The 23291-nt window shown below is 42.8% G+C and overlaps 1 protein-coding gene across 1 annotated transcript in view; it reads right to left on the bottom strand.

Annotated features, from left to right (window-relative positions):
* Positions 1–23291, bottom strand: part of LOC126452254 (uncharacterized) — a 229332-nt gene that overhangs the window by 62902 nt on the left and 143139 nt on the right. Inside the window, exon 4 of the mRNA XM_050091045.1 lies at positions 1971–2180. Coding sequence (XP_049947002.1) covers positions 1971–2180 — 210 coding nt within the window. The remainder of the gene's footprint in view (positions 1–1970; positions 2181–23291) is intronic.

Below are 23291 nucleotides of genomic sequence, written 5' to 3' on the forward strand. Positions count from 1 at the left end.
GCGGAAAGGCAGCCATATGGTTGGTAATTATGGTTTGTGCGACGAGCACAGCAAGTCTTATTGTGTTGTGAATAAAAAAAATAGTGAAAAGTATCGAAGTGTTACGAAAATTATTTATAGCGACGTAGCATAGTATTCCTTGGTTTCCACCGTCTTCGTGAAGTGAACCGATGCCGACTCATGATGGTACACACGGTCAACAAAGAGAAGAACATCGATGGCGACTAATGAATTAATATTGTGGCAGAAGGACTAATTCTACGTCTAAGGTGAGAACTCTGATTAAATCAACAATGACGTGGAATTTAAAATATAAAATGTTTTTTATTTATTTCGCCACACCGTCCATCTCTACTCCAGTCCACTCCTGTTGCCTACACTCTTTTATTATTTTCTCTAAGGTGACATTCAACAGAACACGTGAGAGAACATCCCCTTGTCTGAGGCTGTCTCAATCTCGAATGTTTCAGATGTGGCTCCGCAGAAACGTACTGCTGCCTTTGACCCTGCCATACAAGCTTGCACCATTCTCACTAGATTCTCATGGATTCTGAAGTCCCGCATTGCATTGTATAGGCTATTCCTATGGATGCTGTCGTATGTACGTTGAAGATTGACGAACACGCTGTAGATATCTTTATCATATTCCCAATGTTTTTCAAATAATTGTCTTAGTGTGAAAATTTGATCTATTGTCGAAGGGTTTGGTCGAAAGCCAGCTTGGTACTCCTGTATATTGTTCTCTATGAATGGTTGCAATTTTCTGAGGATAATGATGGATAGCACCTTATACGTTCCATTCAACAAGCTGATTCCTCTGTAGTTACGGCATTCTATTTTGCTTCCCTTCTTGTATATTGGGCATATTATAGCTATTTTCCATTCTTCTGGCAGTGTCTCCTTCTCCCATATCAACTGGATCAGTTTATATATCTCTGAGTGTAAGCTCTCACCTCCCTCGTTGATTAATTCTGATGTTATTCCGTCCTCCCCTGGGGCTTTGTTGTTTCTGAGTCCTTTGATTGCGATTTTCACGTCTTCTTCACTAACTTCCCATTCTTCTTCATCTTTCCTTCCCTCCGTAGTGTTTGCAGGTAATATCCCATCTTGGTCTGGGCGATTCAACAGTTTTGAGAAGTATCCTTTCCATCTTTCCACAATTCCTTCCTTGTCATTTATCAAGTTGCCGTTCTTATCTCTAATGAAAAAAGTTGGGCCCTGATATCCACGTTTCTGATTTTTTATGTACTGGAAGAATTGCCTTGAGTTCTTGTTTTGGCTCTGTGCCTCAACTTGTTCTAGCAAACTGGTTAGATATATTCTCTTCTCTGTTCTTAGGATTCGCTTTGTCTTCCTTCTGATGTTGATAAAATGTTCCTTTTTCTGCTCATTCTCCCTGTCAGATAGCCACTTCTCTCTCATCTCCCTTCTCTTTTCTGTAGCCGAAGAGAATATAAACTTTTGAAATAATTTGCTACAGTAGAATCGCGTAGGGGAAAAAAGGAATTATTGCATAAGTTGACTAAAAGAATAGAATCGTTGGTAGGATTCTTGCTGAAGTAACAAGGTATTATCAATTTTTAATGGAAGGAGAGGTGGGGACTAAAAAGTGTAGAGGTGGACAAATGCTTGACTGTAGAAGGCAAGTTGAAATAGAAGGGGCTTCATTCATTATGCAAAGATGAAGAGGTTTGGAAAGTATAGACTATTATGGAGAACTGCGATCAAACCAGTCTTCGGACTGAAGACCACAACAATACATAACCGTTTGACATAGCTAGCAGCATAAGGAGTTTTTAGAAAGTCATATCGCAGCGAGAGCGTCCTTTGTATGGAGTCAGACTGTTGTTGTGGCGTGCTAGGGTTCAGTGGTGGATATGTTGGTTTAGTGTCCTGTGAAGTTTCTGACAATAGCCTCCAATTATAAAATTCCGACCTTGGCAGCTCAGTCCAGATCGTCAGCTACTTACCTTCTTCGAGGCGCGTCGATCTCGCTTCGCGTCCGCTGTCGCTCGAGTCGACGTCGTCATCGTAGTCGCCGCTGCCGCCAGCAGGGGAGGAGAAGAGTCCCGGGACCTGCAGCTTCACCTCCACCTGGCCAGTCGCCGGGTTGCGCCGTACCAGCACCCAGTTGAAGACGCGCACCGACCAGTTCTTGCCCCCCTGCACGTCTATGTCACCTGCGCGAGGAGGATGCAAGCGTGTACACTAGAGGCACCGGCTGTCTTATTTTGGGAAGCTGGTGGCTTCTACGTGAATAGGTCAGTAGCTTGAAAGCAGAGCTATTATTGAGTTACACTTCACCCTAAGAGAAATGGAGTTTCTACACTGAAGCGCCAAAGTAACTCGGATAGGCATGCATATCCAAATACAGAGATATGTAAACAGGTAGAATACGGAGCTGAGGTCGCCAACGCCTGTATAAAAAAACAAGTGTCTGGTGCGGTTGTTACATCGGTTACTGTTGATTCAATGGCAGGCTATCAAGATCTAACTGAGTTTGAACGTGGTATTATAGTCGGTGCACGAGCGATGGGACACAGCATCTCCAAGGTTGCGATGAAGTGGGGGTTTCCCATACGACCACGAGTGCACCGTGAATATCAAGAGTCTGGTAAAAGATCAAATCTCCGGTATTGCTGCGGCTTGTAACGGAACTGAAATGATGGTGGGCTGACAGTAATTTGGAGCCCGCACGTCGGAAACGGGCGCGCTGGTGTGAGACTGCCAGGGAGTGCACCCTGATGCCATCTATTGGCGAAACTGGGAATTAGCGCTGGCTCTCAGGCAATGCACTACGCTCTCGGAGTCAAATGTATTCTTTTTCTTGGTAATTATAAGTTATTACTGTATGATTTAATGTTATAAGGTGCTAGCAGTAAATTATTATGACTGGTATGAACTCCAGGGTAATAAATATAAATATTCTTAAATACTAAATGATTTCGGTGAAAAGGTGGTAGGGGAACGCCCCCACTCTTGGTGATACGAGCGTAGCTAGAGGTAGCTGGAGACACAGGGACGGAACAATGGAATGGCCTGGGGAGTGTTGACGTGAGCGGACGTGCATAACTGTGCTCACGCAAAAGTGACTGTGCAACAGCGAAAAGGAGAATATCGTCGCCGTTTGTGGAGTGGAACGCGACGAATGGTTGTCGAAGCCGTCTCTATGCCACTGGGGCTGATTGTAAGAGTTCCTGCGCCCAGATTTTATGGCGGACGTACAGTCGCTTATACGAGTGCTACAGCTCGTAGTTCCAGCCGCCATTAAGGGCATGAGGCGTGAAGAGCTGCGTTAGCCACCTGCATCTCACCACCAGCACCGACACGTCTACCCAAGGCAAGACTGCTTGCAATTGTTAAGTCGAACTTTGTATACATGTAAAAGGAGAATACCAGTTATCTTTTATTCAAGTGCAGAGGACAGAATATAGTAATGAGTAAAATTACGAGGCGTGTTGTTCATTGTAAAGTGTAGTAACCTGAAACATAGTGTAGTGAAATCAGACTGAGGCCACCATCGCCTCTTTCATTTACAATTCTTTTGGTTGTAGAATAATTTAGCGTATAAGAATGTTGAAAAGAGCAATGGCCACACCAGAATGAGTCGCCTATTTTTAGTTACTTAAATCTTTCTGAGTAACCTTTCAAGTAAAGTCACTTAACTTAATATCCAAAATCATTAAATAAGTTGAAGGATAGAATTTTGTTAACCTAAGTTGCATAAATTGTCTTGGTGGTAATTACCAAACCAACTCACAGAAATTGAGAGAGTATTTGCTTTGTAGAATCACCTAGAATGATCAGAAATAGTAATATTCAGAATTAAGTTTAAATTCAACTCAAACCGTTTCACTTTGAAACGAGCCAAAAAATTGATTTATTCTTTTGCTCCTTCAGAGCTGGCGACCGTAGTTATAAGTATTCTCAGGAGGATTCGACGGTAAGTCTGCTGCTCTCGTCGTGCTGATAGGATTATCCACAGCTGCTAGCAGTGGTGATTGGATACACAAGCTCACTACCAAGTTAAGTGGGTCAGGTAGGCAGTGTTACCGTGTGAACTGTAGGGCACTGTAGGCCGTGGATCGAACCCGTTCAATCATCACAGCTCTTTGAGAAATAGTCCGGTTAGGAGTGTACTAATCCAATAGGTAAATACTGGCGAGTAACGGTCAAAAATGTATACGCAAGTGAATTTAGCAAGGTCTATGTAGCACCTAGTTAATGTGGTGTAATGGCGAGGGTAGGAGTGGAGTAAAAGTGAGCTGAGCTTGTGGCAGCTGTGCTGTCTTCAAAGATTAATAACGCCAGAATTCACTACTAACTCTTACCATTAGGGCTGAGCTATATACGGTTAAAATACGTAGCAGTAAGCGCAAAGGCGTGACAGCTACAAGTCCGTATTGACTTTATACATACGGAAGTAGGAAGCGGGTCATTCTGTCAGTGGAGGGGTTAAAATAACGGAGTCACTTGAGAACATACCCCATTTACTGATGGAAAGATTCGGCGGTTCGGTCGCATGTGGCGACCGTGACAGGACTTACCATGTTTGTAGAATAATGGCTGCAATAAAAGTGTTTTATATAAACTGGTAGTTTCAAGAAAATTTTAAATTTAAAATTCTGTTGTAGACATATATACCACAATTGGTAAGTTCAAGACGACAACCTGCAAAGCAGCAAAAGAAAGTCCAATAGTAGGATTTAAACAAGTAATACTTGGTTTAATAAACATTTCTATTAGGCACGAAATACAGCAGCATAAGATGGAGTCGAATAGCAACAAGCAAGACGAAAACATTACAAGGTCAGACCCAGAATTAGGGACCATAGATACTGTTGTAGGGTTGGAAAATCCTATAGATGAATCCACACCCACAAAACAGGAGGAACGGGAAGTAAAACCAAAGGTAGTGAAAAGTGAACCCAATGTATCCGTGGATGCAAGTCACAAGGGAGAGGATATGGAATTAACAAGTTTGTTAAATAGTATGATGGCGCAAATTCGAGAAGGGAATGCTAGTTTGAAAGCAGAAATGGCTAGTCACATATCCCAACTGGATGAAAACCTATCTGGTAAAATAAAAGCCAATTTAGATATTTTGAATACGCAAAGCCAACGTATCACAGAGGTAAACAAATCAGTAAATAGCATTAGGGCTGAAATAACAAATGTTCAGAGAAAAGTCACAGAAATAGAGAAAAGATTTGATACCGAAATTCAGAGGATAGAGAAATCAGTGGAACCTTTGGTTAGTGAAAAATTAGAACCGATAATTGAAAGTAAATTACAGGTGATAGTACCAGTTGTAAAGAAAGAGATTGTTAAAGAAACGGCAGCTGATATTGAAACACTGCGCAATACCATGTTGAGTTTTGATGCATGTGTGCAGGAACAGGAAAATACACTGCGTAATGAGATAAAATTGTTAAGTCAGCAAGTTCAGAATCAGACGTTTCTTAACTGTAGTGGTATCCCATTGGTAATGCAAAAATCGGAAATACTGAGTAGGGAGGAAAAATACGATCCTCAAAAGAAACAAGGTGGATGGCATCCAATGGATTTTATAAAAAATTGTGAACGTGTCTTACCAACAGACATGTCGGATAAAGAAAAAATTAATTTAGTAATAGACGCTTTAGCAGGTCATGCTAAACGTTGGGGATTGAATTTGGATATCGACAATTTGAAGTTTACAGACTTCAAAGAAAAGTTCCTTGAGGAATTCTGGGGCACACAACAGAGGGATAGGTTGTGGAGAGAATTCGTTGTCGCCAGAATGCCAGAACATGGGCGTGGGCTCATGAAAGAATACTGTGAAGGATGGTTCAAGCGTTTGGAGTATCTTAAAGATCGTAGATCAGAATCGGAGATAGTGTGGGAGTTGTGGAAAAAGCTACCTGACGATTCAAAGCGTTATGTAGGAGGCACTCATCGAACATTCGATGAATTTTTAGAAAAAAATCGAGAATGAAGATAGGTGGCGTGAAACTAGAGAGTTTCGAGGTTTCAGAAATCAGAATGGAATAGTAAAAGGTGGTAGGAATGAACCGCAAATTAACATGATGAGAGGAAGAGGTCGAGGAGGTAACTCTCAGCGAGGGAGAGGACACTATCAGGGAAACGGGATGCATTATCAAAATCAGGAAAACTAAATACCGCGCAGGTCAAGGGCCTAACGCGCGCGGAAAGAAAGAAATGGCCCACATATAGGGAAGATCGGAGTATTCAGTACTATAGCAGGATAGTGCGTCGTTCGCCTGAAGAGCAGTTACATAAACGAAACTTTGCGAAGTATAATGCAGGGATACAAACAGAGGAGAGAGAGCAGGGAGGAATTATTAAGGGAAATGAAGTAGGAAAAGAATATCGGTCGGATGTGAAGGCTCACGTGAATGAAATAAGTACAATTCGAGGTCAGAGTGACGAATTGATGAAGGAAGAGTCAGAGAAGGCGTTGGTTGTCGGTAGGGATGGCAACTGTGCAGAGAGGCAGGGGCAAGGTAGGAGTGATGTGACTTATGGTAAAAGGTTCGTACGAATAGTCGACGAATCGCATCGAGAAGTAACTAAAGAGGAAAGGGTGGATAAGAAAAAGGGGCATAGTGCAGAGACGCATGCCGATTCAGAAATTACCTCGTATGCAGAATATGTACATCAACTCAAAAGCCAGCCAGCACAATTAGAGAGATCTTCCACTCAAGTGATTAGTTTGGACCCGAATATGACGGTGTCAGAGAGCCATACCGATTATGATGTGTACCTAGTGACAGCAAGAGTACATGACTGTGATGAAGATTCTTTTAGAGAAATTAGAGAAAGTGTATCTAACCAAGAGAAAGAGTGTTGTGATCCCTGTAGAACTGAATCAAATGAGTTGAGTGAGACTGGAATTCCATTAGTAGGGGAAAATAATGAAAGTAAGAGTGGCGAATGCACTATCCAACAAAGGGAAAGTAGAGAAATGGATTATAATTTGCAAGAATTATTTGAATCCGAAGAAAGTCATATTTCTAAGGAGGAGGAATTATCGTCACAATCATCAGAAAGCATCCAGGGAGAAAAAGAAGTAGAGGAAGTTTCCGATTCTGCAACCGAGAGTTCAGGCATGACAGATTCGAATGAGAACGAGATGGCATTAAAGAGCCTAGACGAAGGACTATTGGAAAAAGTGGTGAAAGAATTTAGGATGAAAAGGAGAAAGAAACCTCCAGATGGAATGGTCAGTATAAAAACCGGAAAAATAATATGGCAAGACTTGGCGGTGGAAAAGGATTTATTATGGGAAGATAAAGAAAGTATGAAAGAGGACAATAGGATGCAAACAATCCTACCCATTAATATATGTGGATACGATTTATATGTATTGTTGGATACGGGTGCTCAAATAAGTGCTATTTCGCACGCATTTTTTGAGATGATCAAAGAGCAACGAGGAGTAGTCATGATGCCAGTAACAGGTGTTAAAGTGATAGGGGCGACAGGGAAATGTAGTAAACCTGTTAAACATCAAGTGATGATGGAATTTAAGATAAAAAACAAGCTATTTTCGAATGCATTTTTAGTAGTTCCAGAGCTCAGTGCCGAGATCATTTTAGGCATTGACTGGTTAATAAAACAGAAAGTAATTATAGATTGTGACAAAGGGATAATAGTTTGTAAAGTTGATAGTGCGATCTTAGAAATACCATTTGAATCATCTAGAGTAATGGAAGAGAACCAGCTGAGATGGGTAGAATTTAGAGATGATCATGATTCAGGAATAGGTCAAAAATTCGATTGGTGTCTGGTGAGGCAGATAGTTGAAGATGGAAATAAGGAGACACTCCTTCGAAATGTAGTGGATAAAACGGAAGGACTATCTGATGCACAAAGGGAGGATCTATGGCAAATTCTGAAAGAAAATCAGGAGGTATTTTCAGACAAACCGGGACGAGTGATAAATTATGAGTACTGCATGGAGGTAGAGGAGCATGAACCTTTCTTTAAACCACCATATAATGTACCCTTGTCTAAGAAAGAAGCAGTTCAAAAAGAAAGAGATAAAATGGTTTCATGTGGGGTCATTGAACGGAGTTCTAGCCCATATAATAACCCACTAGTGATAGTAGGTAAGAAGGATGGAAGTGTACGAATAGTGATAGATGCTCGTACTCTGAATAAGGTAGTGAAGAGGGAGTTGGATCGTCCAGAGAACATAGATAATTTATTGCAGAAGTTTAATGGTGTAAAGTACATGACTAGTTTAGACCTAACTGCAGGATACTGGCAAATCCCATTAAGTGAGGAGTCTAGGAAGTACACGGCATTTTTATTCAACGGCAAATGCTACCATTTCACAGTGGTACCATTTGGCCTAAATACTTCCGTTTCAGTGTTCATTCGGGCTTTAGACAAAATTTTAGGGAGTGAACTTAGTTCGCTAATCACGGTTTATGTAGATGATCTGTTAATTGCTACAAGGACATGGGCAGAGCACATAGAGTTATGTGACAGGGTGTTCAAAGCTTTAATTAAAGGAGGAATGATCCTGAACCTGAAAAAATGCGAGTTTGTGAAGAAAGAAATAAAGTTTTTAGGTCACATAGTAACACCAGAGGGAATTGAAAAGGATCCCGATAAAGTCAAAGCAATAAGAAATTGTCCGGCTCCCAAGAATAAAAAACAACTAAAGTCATTTATAGGACTTTGTTCCTTTTATCGTAAGTATGTGGATGATCAGGTGTTCAATAGCCCACATCTGAACAACCTACTTAAGAAGAACAGTGTGTATATGTGGACTGAGGAATGTGAAACAGCATTCAACCGGCTAAAAGACAATTTGGCTAAAAACATAAAGTTATGGCACCCTGACCTGTGTGAACCATTCCACATGGCAACAGATAGTTCAGATTATGGATTGGGGGTATCCATATTTCAGGAGGTAATGATAGATGGGGAAAAAACTCATAGACAAATAGCATTTGCGAGTAGAACAATGTCTAAGTACGAAAGAAACTATACGGTTTCAGAGAAGGAGGCTTTAGCTATAGTATGGGGTTTTAGGAAATTTCAACTTTTCTTATGGGGGCATAAGACTGTGGTCCATACAGACCACAAAGCTTTAATATTTTTGAAGGACTGCAGATTGTTACATAACAGGTTGACCAGATGGGCGCTGTTTTTACAACAATTTGATATAGAGATCAAGTATGTTAAAGGGAAAGAACATGCGGTACCGGATGCTTTGTCGAGATTACCAGAAGGATGTGAGACACTAGAAAGTGTAAAGAATAGTGAAGATGTTTTTGAGGTGAATTACTTCAAAAAAGCGGAAGGAAGAGAAAAAATTAGGGAAATATGTCGGAATATGCGAAGATATCAAAGTGATGATGATGCACTCAAGTCGGTAAAGGTCAAGTTTGACAATCCGGACGCAACTAACATAAGGGCTTCATATAAAATACATAAAGGTGTACTGTATCTTCAAAGATTAAATAATCCAGGGAAGTGGAGAGTATGTTGGCCGGAACAACACACTGAAGTGCTGATAGATTATGTTCACTTGGCATATGGCCATTGTGGTGCACGGAAGTGTACCGATAAGTTAGATGAATGCATTACCTTTAACAACATGGCACGAAGGGTAGCACAGAGGATAAGATCTTGTGACCTATGCCAAAAGGCGAAAGTAACAAATGCAACTAATCAAGGGCCCATGCAATCAATAAAACCTGATGAAGTATTAGAAATAGTAGCAGTAGATATCTTTGGACCATTACCGAAAACCTTGGGGGGTTTTGTGTCCATATTTGTAGCAGTTGAACTTTTCTCAAAGTATATAAAGCTATATCCCTTGAGAAAAGCTACTGCCAGAGCTGTGTATGATAAAATGGTGTGTGATTATTTTGTGAAAGTAGGGAAGCCAAAAAGAATACTATCAGATAATGGTGTTCAGTTTTGCTCAAAAATGTGGAAGGATGGGATAACTGAGAAACATGTAGAGGTGGTACATATCTCAGCTTATCACCCATCAAGCAATCCGGCAGAAAGATATATGCGTGAGATAGGTCGGTTATTTAGGACGTACTGCCATAGTAACCACAAGAAGTGGGGCGTGTATGTGAGTGAATTCGAAGAAATCATGAATTCATTAACAAACGAGAGCACTGGATTTACTCCAGAAGAAATCCTGAAAAAGACGAGAAGTAAAAGTCTAGTAGAAGACCTACTAGAATTTCCAGATAGAGTTGAATTAGATTATGATAGTAAAAAGAACTTAGTAAAAGACAAGATGAGAAAGCAAGCAGATGCGAGAACTCGTCGTCATGACGAAAAAGTAAGGAATCCTAAATTCTAAATAGGTGATCTCGTTCTTGTAAAAACACATGAAAAGTCAAGTGAAATTAATAACGAGATCAGCAAATTTAAATATATATATAATGGACCATTTAAAATAGTGTCCATACCCAATGTGAACGCTTATTATTTAGAGTACCCATTAACAGGCCAACACCTGGGAGTAAGAAACATAGTGGATCTCAAAAAGTATGAACCACGAATTCTACCAGATTGAAAATAAATATATAAATAAATATTAAAGTAAACCAATATGTAAGTAGTTTTGTTTCTTTTGTTCTATGTGAAAGGTAAATGTTCACTAAAATATGTTGCAGTATTCTAATGAAACTTCTAGTTTAAGTAGAGACTAAACAGACTGGGAAAGACTGAGCTTCTAAGAAAGCCTTAATAGATGTGTAAATAAGTGTTGTGGAAGAGGTAGAAAAGTGAGGAGGTAAAGTGAAAAGGACGGGCTATAAAGTAATAGGCGCTTAACGTGTGTTTTACTTGCCTGAGATAAAAGAAGTGTATTTAAAAATTTTGTAAAAAAGATGTTTAAAGTGTACTGTGTTTAGATGTAAGAAAATTGTAAAGAATATATGTAAATCATTTATGTAATGTTTAGCAGGAAAGATAGAAAGAATTGGTGTTTAATTTTAAATAAGTAATATAAGTACCGAGGTGTATCAGTAAGAAAGGGAAAACCCTTGGTAAAAAGCTTAACGAAAATTTCAGATTCATTATAGGAGAGACTTCTTATTGAATTATCACTGTTAGATACTTCAATAAGAAGTGGGGCATGTGTAACGGAACTGAAATGATGGTGGGCTGACAGTAATTTGGAGCCCGCGCGTCGGAAACGGGCGCGCTGGTGTGAGACTGCCAGGGAGTGCACCCTGATGCCATCTATTGGCGAAACTGGGAATTAGCGCTGGCTCTCAGGCAATGCACTACGCTCTCGGAGTCAAATGTATTCTTTTTCTTGGTAATTATAAGTTATTACTGTATGATTTAATGTTATAAGGTGCTAGCAGTAAATTATTATGACTGGTATGAACTCCAGGGTAATAAATATAAATATTCTTAAATACTAAATGATTTCGGTGAAAAGGTGGTAGGGGAACGCCCCCACTCTTGGTGATACGAGCGTAGCTAGAGGTAGCTGGAGACACAGGGACGGAACAATGGAATGGCCTGGGGAGTGTTGACGTGAGCGGACGTGCATAACTGTGCTCACGCAAAAGTGACTGTGCAACAGCGAAAAGGAGAATATCGTCGCCGTTTGTGGAGTGGAACGCGACGAATGGTTGTCGAAGCCGTCTCTATGCCACTGGGGCTGATTGTAAGAGTTCCTGCGCCCAGATTTTATGGCGGACGTACAGTAGCTTATACGAGTGCTACAGCTCGTAGTTCCAGCCGCCATTAAGGGCATGAGGCGTGAAGAGCTGCGTTAGCCACCTGCATCTCACCACCAGCACCGACACATCTACCCAAGGCAAGACTGCTTGCAATTGTTAAGTCGAACTTTGTATACATGTAAAAGGAGAATACCAGTTATCTTTTATTCAAGTGCAGAGGACAGAATATAGTAATGAGTAAAATTACGAGGCGTGTTGTTCATTGTAAAGTGTAGTAACCTGAAACAAAGTGTAGTGAAATCAGACTGAGGCCACCATCGCCTCTTTCATTTACAATTCTTTTGGTTGTAGAATAATTTAGCGTATAAGAATGTTGAAAAGAGCAATGGCCACACCAGAATGAGTCGCCTATTTTTAGTTACTTAAATCTTTCTGAGTAACCTTTCAAGTAAAGTCACTTAACTTAATATCCAAAATCATTAAATAAGTTGAAGGATAGAATTTTGTTAACCTAAGTTGCATAAATTGTCTTGGTGGTAATTACCAAACCAACTCACAGAAATTGAGAGAGTATTTGCTTTGTAGAATCACCTAGAATGATCAGAAATAGTAATATTCAGAATTAAGTTTAAATTCAACTCAAACCGTTTCACTTTGAAACGAGCCAAAAAATTGATTTATTCTTTTGCTCCTTCAGAGCTGGCGACCGTAGTTATAAGTATTCTCAGGAGGATTCGACGGTAAGTCTGCTGCTCTCGTCGTGCTGATAGGATTATCCACAGCTGCTAGCAGTGGTGATTGGATACACAAGCTCACTACCAAGTTAAGTGGGTCAGGTAGGCAGTGTTACCGTGTGAACTGTAGGGCACTGTAGGCCGTGGATCGAACCCGTTCAATCATCACAGCTCTTTGAGAAATAGTCCGGTTAGGAGTGTACTAATCCAATAGGTAAATACTGGCGAGTAACGGTCAAAAATGTATACGCAAGTGAATTTAGCAAGGTCTATGTAGCACCTAGTTAATGTGGTGTAATGGCGAGGGTAGGAGTGGAGTAAAAGTGAGCTGAGCTTGTGGCAGCTGTGCTGTCTTCAAAGATTAATAACACCAGAATTCACTACTAACTCTTACCATTAGGGCTGAGCTATATACGGTTAAAATACGTAGCAGTAAGCGCAAAGGCGTGACAGCTACAAGTCCGTATTGACTTTATACATACGGAAGTAGGAAGCGGGTCATTCTGTCAGTGGAGGGGTTAAAATAACGGAGTCACTTGAGAACATACCCCATTTACTGATGGAAAGATTCGGCGGTTCGGTCGCAGGCTGGAAAAAGATCCTGCAAGAACGGGACCAACGACTACTGAATAGAATCGTTCAACATGACAGAAATGCAACCATTCCGCAAATTACCGCAAATTTCAATACTGGGGCTGAAGAATACTCAGTATTGTAGAACACTCAGTATTATGTCGTTTATTGAAACCGCAATACACTTCTCGAACAATCACTATATACACAAAAACAAATAACTTGTAGACAACCATTCATCAAGAGCGTTGGTGAGGTCTGTCAGAGCTGGTCCTAGCTCGGTGATGAACTGGCTGTACTGCTGCTGCACCTGCCTTATAAAGCCGGCGGAAGCCGGCGGAGTACTCCAATTTTCCCTGTATCTGTGAGGCGACCTCTGCAGAAAAAGGTTCGCATTAGTCTCTAGCAAGTTCTGTTTGTTTTGAAGAATTGTTTTCCTCTTAGTTCCGCCTGCAAGTGCTTGTGTATGTTATATTGTACACAGGGGTGTCTTGAGTGTAATCTGCCTGGCAGGGGCCGTCTGTGGCAGACGTAACAGGGGCACAAAAATGTGTCAGCGTGCGAACCATTCAATGAAACATCATCGATACGGGCTTTCAGATGTTTCAAATGACTCTAAGCACTATGGGACTTAACATCTGAGGTCATTAGTCCCCTAGACTTAGAACTACTTAAACGTAACTAACCTAAAGACATCACACACATCCATGCCCGAGGCACGAGTCGAACCTGCGGCCATATCAGCAGTGCGGCTCTGGACTGAAGCGCCCAGATCCGCTGGGCCACAGCGGTCGACTGGGCTTTCAGAGCCGAAGGCTCACTCGTGTAACCTTGATGTACGACACAAAGCTTTATGCGTCGCCTGGGCCTGTCAGCAGGCCTGGATTGCCTCACTCTTTCGGACGCTCCAGGTTGCAGCCAGTTGGCAGCACAGACATTGGACTGTTGTTGACCGGAAACATGTTGCCTGGACGAATGAGTCTCGTTTCAAATTGTATCAAACTGATGCACTTGCAAGGGGATGGAGACAACTTCATTAATCCATGGACCCTGTATGTCAGCAGGCTTCTGTTCAAGCTGGTGGAGGCTTTATAATTATCTGGGGCGTGTGAAGTTGGAGCTATATGGGACCCCTGATGCATCTGAATATGACTCTGACAGGTGACACGTATGTAAGCATCATGTCTGATCACCTGCATCTATTCATTTCCATTGTGCATTCCAATGGACATGGGCAATTTCCATCAGGACAATGCGACCCTCCCCCCCCCCTCCCCCCTCGTCCAGAATTGGTACAGCGTGGCTTCAGGAACACTCTTATGCGTTTAAATACTTCCACTGGCCACCAAACTCCCTAAACATGAACATTATTGAGAATATCTGGAATGGCTTGCAATGCGCCGTTCAGAAGAGATCTCTACCCCATCGTAATCTTACGGATTTATGGACAGCCCCGCAGGATTCAGTGTGTCAGTTCCCTGCAGCACTACTTCCGACATTAGTCAAGTCCATGCCACGTCGTGTTGCGGCAATTCTGCGAGCTCGCGGGTGCCCTACACGATATTAGGCAGTTGTCCAGTTTCTTTGGCTCTTCAATGTACATTATATATTACATAGTATTAGTTTCTTCTAAGTTACAAGAGATCGTCGAAGTGAGTCGCAATGCAAGCATTCACAAGTCGCATCGTGCATTGCCTCATTCTTTTGGACGCTCTAGGTTGCAGCCAGTTAGCAGCACAGACAACAATAAAGACACACAGTTCTAGTACTTTAGAAAATAAACAATTTTTTTCAGCCTTCAGTTGCAAGGTAATTTTTTACTCGTTTACCTAGGTTTCGATTCCATTAATGGAATCTTCTTCAGAACAAAAATTAAATTATTTTAAGAGCCAAACACTGGCCATGTCACAGATTAAAAATTAAAACAATAAAGACGCATAATCAAAAGATTATGTCTGTCAAGATTAAAACCATTAAGGCGAACGTAGACGGAGCACATGTGGTCCTTAATTCTGGCCAGCGTAGTTCCGTCTACGTTCGCCTTAATGGTTTTAATCTTGACAGACATAATCTTATGATTATGCGTCTTTATTGTTTTAATTTTTAATCTGTGACATGGCCAGTGTTTGGCTCTTAAAATAATTTAATTTTTGTTCTGAAGAAGATTCCATTAACGGAATCGAAACCTAGGTAAACGAGTAAAAAATTACCTTGCAACTGAAGGCTGAAAAAAATTGTTTATTTTCTATACATATACGGTTGCTGACGCGCTGCATGATGTTAAAGATTTCTAGTACTTTCACATCAGAACTGGTTCAGCACACACAACACTGTTCGCATCCCTCACATGTAAAATTCGAGGGGGTGTACGTCCAGTGACCGAGGGGTTATGAACAAGGAACTCTTCCTGGGGAAGATGTTGATGAGGGGTTGATGAAGGATGTTCCGAAGTGGGCTTGTGGTCTATCGTGCATCATCAATGTTACCTGTGAATTTCTAAAGGTACATTCTCCACCAAAGGAGGCAGAGTGTTCAGGTGGAATACCATATACACCTGCCCTTTATGCCTGCGTGTCATTGTGACCATTGATCATGTGCTAATGTGCTACAGCACACTGTAAATATAGCACTAAAATTATGCCATTTATCTCCGAATGCGAGCTCGAAACTGCACTGTAATTACGCTATTTTTCTTTGAATGCATGCTGGTATGCAAACAAACTGGACGAAAGCATGTTTTCTAGCGCTCTCTCCACTATAACTGGAAACTGCTGTGTCGAGAGTTGAAATGATTTTAGCCACACTATGGTCCACAATCTGTATATTGAGCAAGCAGTAAAGGAAACAAAAGAAAAATTCGGAGTAAGTATTAAAGTCCATGGAGAAGAAATAAAAACTTTGAGGTTCGCCGATGACATTGCAATTCTGCCAGAGACAGCAAAGGACTTGGAAGAGCAGTTGAACGCAATGGCAGTTGAACGCAATTGACAGTGTCTTGAAAGGAGGATATAAGATGAACATCAACAAAAGCAAAACTAGGATAATGGAATGTAGTCGACTTAACTTCGGTGATGCTGAGGGAATTAGATTAGGAAATGAGACATTATAGTAGTAAAGGAGTTGTGCTATTTGGGGAGCAAAATAACTGATGATGGTCGAAGTAGAGAGGATATAAAATGTAGACTGGCAATGGCAAGGAAAGCGTTTCTGAAGAAGAGAAATTTGTTAATATCGAGTATGGATTTAAGTGTCAGGAAGTCGTTTCTGAAAGTATTTGTATGGAGTGTAGCCATGTATGGAAGTGAAACATGGACGATAAATATTTTGGAGAAGAAGAGAATAGAAGCTTTCAAAATGTGGTGCTACAGAAGAATGCTGAACATTAGATGGATAATTCTTGAGTTTCTCCCGGCGTATTTGATAGTCAAATTATCCACGGGTGTGCTGCCGGTCTACAGTGTCCAACGGGCACAATATTTCGGCGATCATACATGTCGCCATCATCAGGTGAACTGACGGACTGAGCTCCTGTGAACGTGCCGGCACGGAGACCCGTACGCTATGGCTGCTCAGAGGGAACTGGGTTCGGTCGCGGCGGCGGCCGATTTAAATACCCTCCGCCCGCGGCGCGCTCCCTCCGCCGTCCGCGCCCCGCGCCATGGTCGCGCGGTGAAACAGATTGCGACGGCGTCTGAGATGACGTAGGAGTGATGGCTCTGTCCGCCGTGGTCGTCACAACTATACGTTTGCTCGATTTACTCTTGATTAACCCGATCGCTGGTTCCCAAGCCTTGCTAAGATTATAGCCACAGTCACGGTTTATGAGGTCGTCATTGGTGCGAATTTCGATGGCCTCTCTAACAACGCTGTCCCAGTATCTCGACGTCTGTACCAGAATCCTCGTGCGGTCATATTCCATGGCGTGATTTTCCAACAAACAATGTTCAGCGACCGCCGACTTCCTCGGATACATCAGACGAGTGTGCCTCTGGTGTTCACGGCATTGATCCTCGACGGTACGCATCGTCTGACCAATATACTACTTGCCACATTGACACGGAATCTGGTACACGCCGGCCTTCCTCAAACCGAGGTCATCTTTGGCGCTCCCCACTAGTGCACGAGTTTTATTTGGAGGACAAAACACAGTTCCGACCCGGTGTTTCTTCAGAATGCGAGCGATTTTCCCCGAGAGTGCGCCTGTGTATGGAATAAATGCAGTGCCTACCTCCTCCCTCGTGACTTCATCCATCTCAAGGGGTTGTGCTGCAGTGGTTGGGCGGAGAGCACGTTGAATCTGCCACTCTGAGTACCCATTTTTTTGAAATACAGTTCTCAGATGTTCCAATTCCTGGGGTAGACTCTCTGCGTCAGAGATAGTGCGCGCCCTATGTACTAGAGTTTTAAGTACCCCATTCCTCTGTGAAGGGTGGTGGCAGCTGTCTGCATGCAAATACAGATCAGTGTGCGTAGTCTTCCGATACACCCCATGACCTAGGGTGCCGTCAGCCCTTCTCTTGACCAAGACGTCAAGGAAAGGTAATTTACCCTCCGTTTCAGTCTCCATAGTGAATTTGATGTTGGGGTGTATGGAGTTTAGATGTGTAAGGAAGTCACGGAGTTTATCCATACCATGTGGCCAGATGACGAACGTGTCGTCCACGTAACGGAAAAAGCAAGTAGGTTTCCATACGGATGACGACAGGGCTTCCTCCTCGAAGTTCTCCATGTACAAATTCGCTACCACCGGTGAGAGTGGGCTACCCATGGCGACTCCCTCCGTTTGTTCATAGTATTCTCCATTAAAAAGAAAATACGTGGAAGTCAAGACATGCCTAAAAAGTTCAGTGGTCTTCTCGTCAAACTTCTGACTAATCAATTCCAGTGACTCTCGCAGGGGTACCCTCGTAAACAAGGAAACGACGTCAAAACTCACCATGATATCTGACTCATCCAACCTGAAGCTGTCAAGGCGTTTAACAAAATCCACGGAATTCCGGATGTGGTGAGAGCATTTACCCACATAAGGACTTAATATTCCCGTCAGGTATTTGGCCAACAAATATGTAGGTGCCCTGATGTTGCTGACAATGGGGCGTAATGGTATCCCCTCTTTGTGAACCCTCGGGAGTCCATATAGTCTCGGCGGTACCGGACCTTGGGGTAACAATTTCTTAGCGTCACCCTCCGGTAAATCTGCGTCCTTGAGAAGCGCCCTCGTCTTGTTCTCTACCTTCTTAGTAGGGTCAACGCTGATCTTCCGGTAGGAATCGTCATTTAGCAGGCTCTGCATCTTATCAGTGTAGTCCTTATGGGAGACAACAACTGTAGCATTGCCTTTGTCAGCCGGTAAGACAACAATTTCAGAGCGCTCCCTCAGATCACGAATGGCCGCCCTCTCTTTACTGCTGATATTTGACTTCATCGGCTTGGATTTCGTCAACGCACGACAAGTTTCACGACGTATTTCCTCGGCTGATTCTGGCGGAAGTCGAGCTGCAAGGGAGGAGGTAGGCACTGCATTTATTCCATACACAGGCGCACTCTCGGGGAAAGTCGCTCGCATTCTGAAGAAACACCGGGTCGGAACTGTGTTTTGTCCTCCAAATAAAACTCGTGCACTAGTGGGGAGCGCCAAAGATGACCTCGGTTTGAGGAAGGCCGGCGTGTACCAGATTCCGTGTCAATGTGGCAAGTCGTATATTGGTCAGACGATGCGTACCGTCGAGGATCGATGCCGTGAACACCAGAGGCACACTCGTCTGATGTATCCGAGGAAGTCGGCGGTCGCTGAACATTGTTTGTTGGAAAATCACGCCATGGAATATGACCGCACGAGGATTCTGGTACAGACGTCGAGATATTGGGACAGCGTTGTTAGAGAGGCCATCGAAATTCGCACCAATGACGACCTCATAAACCGTGACTGTGGCTATAATCTTAGCAAGGCTTGGGAACCAGCGATCGGGTTAATCAAGAGTAAATCGAGCAAACGTATAGTTGTGACGACCACGGCGGACAGAGCCATCACTCCTACGTCATCTCAGACGCCGTCGCAATCTGTTTCACCGCGCGACCATGGCGCGGGGCGCGGACGGCGGAGGGAGCGCGCCGCGGGCGGAGGGTATTTAAATCGGCCGCCGCCGCCACCGAACCCAGTTCCCTCCGAGCAGCCATAGCGTACGGGTCTCCGTTCCGGCACGTTCACGGGAGCTCAGTCCGTCAGTTCACCTGATGATGGCGACATGTATGATCGCCGAAATATTGTGCCCGTTAGACACTGTAGACCGGCAGCACACCCGTGGATATTTTGACTATTAGATGGGTAGATCACATAACTAATGAGGAAGTGTGAATAGGATTGGGGAGAAGAGAAGTTTCTGGCACAACTTGACTAGAAGAAGGGATCGGTTGGTAGGACATGTTCTGAGGCATCAGGGGATCACCAATTTAGTACTGGAGGGTAGCGTGGAGGGTAAAAATCGTAGAGGGAGACCAAGAGATTAATACACTAAGCAGATTCAGAAGGATGTTGGCTGCAGTACATACTTTAAGATGAAGCTGCTTGCACAGAATAGAGTAGCATGGAGAGCTGCATCAAACCATTCTCAGGACTGAAGACCACAACAACAACAACATGGTCCACTCAAGGAAGAGTAGCTGCCTGTGTGCAACTGTTCATGCATTGAAGTGACATCATTTCTGCAGGCAGTAACTGTGCTATAATCCTCGCAGCAGCACAAAAATAACTTGAAGTCTAGCAATATCCCAACCATACCGTCCGAGCTCCTACCAAGCGAACAATGGAAAGTCAGAACTGAAAGGCCAATCGGAAAGCGCCGTATCCGACCCATGTGCATATTTATATTACGAATGCCGTTTTTGGCGCATTGAAGACTTATCGCAAACACGTCTTCTTTGGAACCATTTCCTAGGATAAATGTCGGTTAATGATGCGTCATCAGTAGAAACCTTCAGGATCTCCAAACATAAATAATAATATATTCAGATGTGTGTTTTCGGCACAGCCATGTCGTTAGAGATGTCGACTTACGGGATTGAAGTAAGTATTTGAATCTTTTTGTACGCAAATATTTTTTTCCTTCTTCACGTTTGTATTAAATTCCATGATCAAGAATGACTTTCGTATTTTTCCTTGTCACAAATATTTCATCGTTCTATCGAAATCGTGAATTCCGAGTGTGGTTAAGCATGAGAACTGAGAAGAATCTGCTAACCAACGTTGATCATTTCAACTCCAAAGTTATAAATAAATTATGCTGTAGAAAACCGCTACATATTGACCCTTTTTCATCGTTGGGTGAGACTTACTTAATATATTTTTTGTGAATTTTTTCTGTTGATTTTTGCAATATTGTAGCACATTAGCAACGAGCCGCCACTGCATTGTGACAAAAAGAAAAAAAAGAAACAAATGGTCCAGTCCAAGTAGGTGGTCACCAACGATTCCCATCAAACGCTGTTGCCGCAACGTTGCTGACACGACGATTCAACCATTTTCTGTACTTCATAAATAACGATTATGTAAGTTTATGACGACGCCATTACCAAAGATCGTTCCACCAGTGAAAATTATTAACGACACAAATCCCATATTGCAGGTGTTCTGTGCAAGAAACTCCGCTGCCAGTAATCGCTGTAAACGTTGTAGGCCATAGAAATAGCATCAGTCTCCATGCAGAACACACGACACTTATTTTTCGGCCTACTCTGTACTAGAGAGCCATGTGCTTTGAGTTTATGATGACATTGGTGTCAGTGCAGTGTAGAAACGGGAGTGGATAACGGATCACTGTGCTTTGGCTTGGTTGAAACCACATCACCTGTAAATTTTGTAGATTTCTGTAAGAGCTTATAGGACCAAACTGCTTAGGTCATCGGTCCCTAAGCTTACACACTATTTAATCTAACTTAAACTAACTTACGCTATAGTCAACACACACACACACACACACACACCCGCAGACCTCGCAGACTTCGAACGAGGTCATGTGATTGGGTGTCACTGGTGTCATACGTCAGTACGCGAGATTTCCACACTCCTAAACATCTCTAGATCCACTGTTTCAGATGTGATAGTGAAGTGGAAACGTGAAGGGACACGTACAGCACAAAAGCGTACAAGTCGACCTCGTCTGTTGACTGACAGAGACCACCGACAGTTGGAGAGGGTCGTAATGTGTAATAGGCAGACATCTATCCAGTCCATCACACAGGAATTCCAAACTGCACCAGGATCCACTGCAAATACTATGACATTTAGGCGGGAGGTGAAAAAACTAGGATTTCATGATCCAGCGGATGCTCACAAGCCACACATCACGCCGGTAAATGCCAAACGACGCCTTCCTTGGTGTAAGGAGCGTAAATATTGGACGATTGAAGAGTGGAAAAACATTGTGTTGAGTGACGAATCATGGTACACAACGTAGCGATCCGATAGCAGGGTGTGTGTATGGCGAATGCCCGGTGAACGTCATTGCCAGCGTGTATGTGTAATGCCAACAGTAAAATTCTGAGGCGGTGGTGTTATAGTGTGGTCGTGTTTTTTATGGAGGGGGCTTGCACTCCTTGTAGCTTTGCGTGGCACTATCACAGCACAGGTCTACATTGACGTTTTAAGCACGTTCTTGCTTGCCGCTGTTGAAGAGCAATTCGGGGATGGCGATTGCATCTTTCAGCACGATCGAGCACCTGTTCATAATGCACGGCGTGTGATGGAGTGGTTACACGTCGCCGGTCGGGGTGGCTGAGCGGTTCTAGGCGCTACAGTCTGGAACCGCGCGACCGCTACGGTCGCAGGTTCGAATCCTACCTAGGGCGTAGATGTGTGTGATGTCCTTAGGTTAGTTAGGTTTAAAGTAGTTCTAAGTTCTAGGGGACTGATGACCTCAGAAGTTAAGTCGCATAGTGCTCAGAGCCATATTTTTGGTTACGCGTCAATAATATCTCTGTAATGGATTGGCCTGAACAGAGCCCTGACCTGTGATCCTATAGAACACCTTTGGGCTGTTTTGGAACGCCGACTTCGTGCCAGACCTCACCGGCCGACATCTATACCTGTCCTCAGTGCAACACTCCGTGAAGAATGGGCTGCCGTTCCCCAAAAAACCTTCCAGCACCTGATGGAACTTATGCCTGCGGGAGTGGAAGCTGTCATCAAGCATAAGGATGGGTCAAATGGTTCAAATGGCTCTGAGCACTATGGGACTTAACATCTGTGGTCATCATTCCCCTAGAACTTAGAACTACTTAAACCTAACTAACCTAAGGACATCACACACATCCATGCCCGAGGCAGGATTCGAAACTGCGACCGTAGCAGTCGCGCGGTTCCGGACTGAGCGCCTAGAACCGCGAGACCACCCCGGCCGGCTACCGATGGAAGAAGCAACGAATTGGTAAGTCATTTTCATCTAGGTGTCCGGATACTTTTGATTACATAGTGTACATGCAAAAACCAGGTTGTCTGGAAAGTTTACGAAGAGCGCCATTTGTATAGTTTAAACATGTACGAATCTGTTCAAGCTTTTCACTCAGGTAGGTAAACGGATAAAGTAAAAACAAGATTTTTATCGAATGCTCTTTATCCGTTCTCGAGATAGGATGGTTTATAGTCGAGCTAAATGCAGCATGTAAACTTCATTTTTACGTGAACTGAAAGCGCGAAAATGTTTGAAAGTGATTCAAACAAATAAAAAATGTATTCTTACGAAAAAATTGAAAGTTTACTTTAAAAATTTACCTTCATTCGGATTTTACATGCAAAATACATGTTTTTTGTGACTGATTTTGCGCTCGCCACTTCATCGTTTTGAACTTGTGGGAATCTGTTCAAATTTTGTAAGAAGGTAGACAAACACGTCTAATTTATCGTCGTCCTGCTGTTTTATGGAAGCTTTATCAATTGCCACGACATAAGCAACATGGTTCGAAAGACAATGAAAAATCTATCCCGGATTAGCCGTCGCCCGAATCAACAAAAATTTAAATCGGTTGCCAGGGTATGGCGGTCGAATGTCGAAATTACGGTACAGTTAGAGTTCGGAACCAGAAGGAAAAATACTCCTTTCATTGCACAAAAAAGGCGAATGTGTCTTGGGCAGAGTTAGGGATGTGAAAGAAGGGGACTAGCTTTTCGACTTATATGGCAGCTTCAAAAATATTCAAACCAAAACCATCTTGACATACTCGCAATTTTTTGCGCGTTAACCCAACAGGTCCAGCACAGTGAGCTCTCTTAGCTGTAAGATGTTGGCACACTTGCAAGTTGAAGTTTGTA

Source organism: Schistocerca serialis, unplaced genomic scaffold, assembly GCF_023864345.2.
Source record: "Schistocerca serialis cubense isolate TAMUIC-IGC-003099 unplaced genomic scaffold, iqSchSeri2.2 HiC_scaffold_843, whole genome shotgun sequence".
In the NCBI taxonomy this organism is placed as follows: Eukaryota; Metazoa; Arthropoda; class Insecta; order Orthoptera; family Acrididae; genus Schistocerca; species Schistocerca serialis.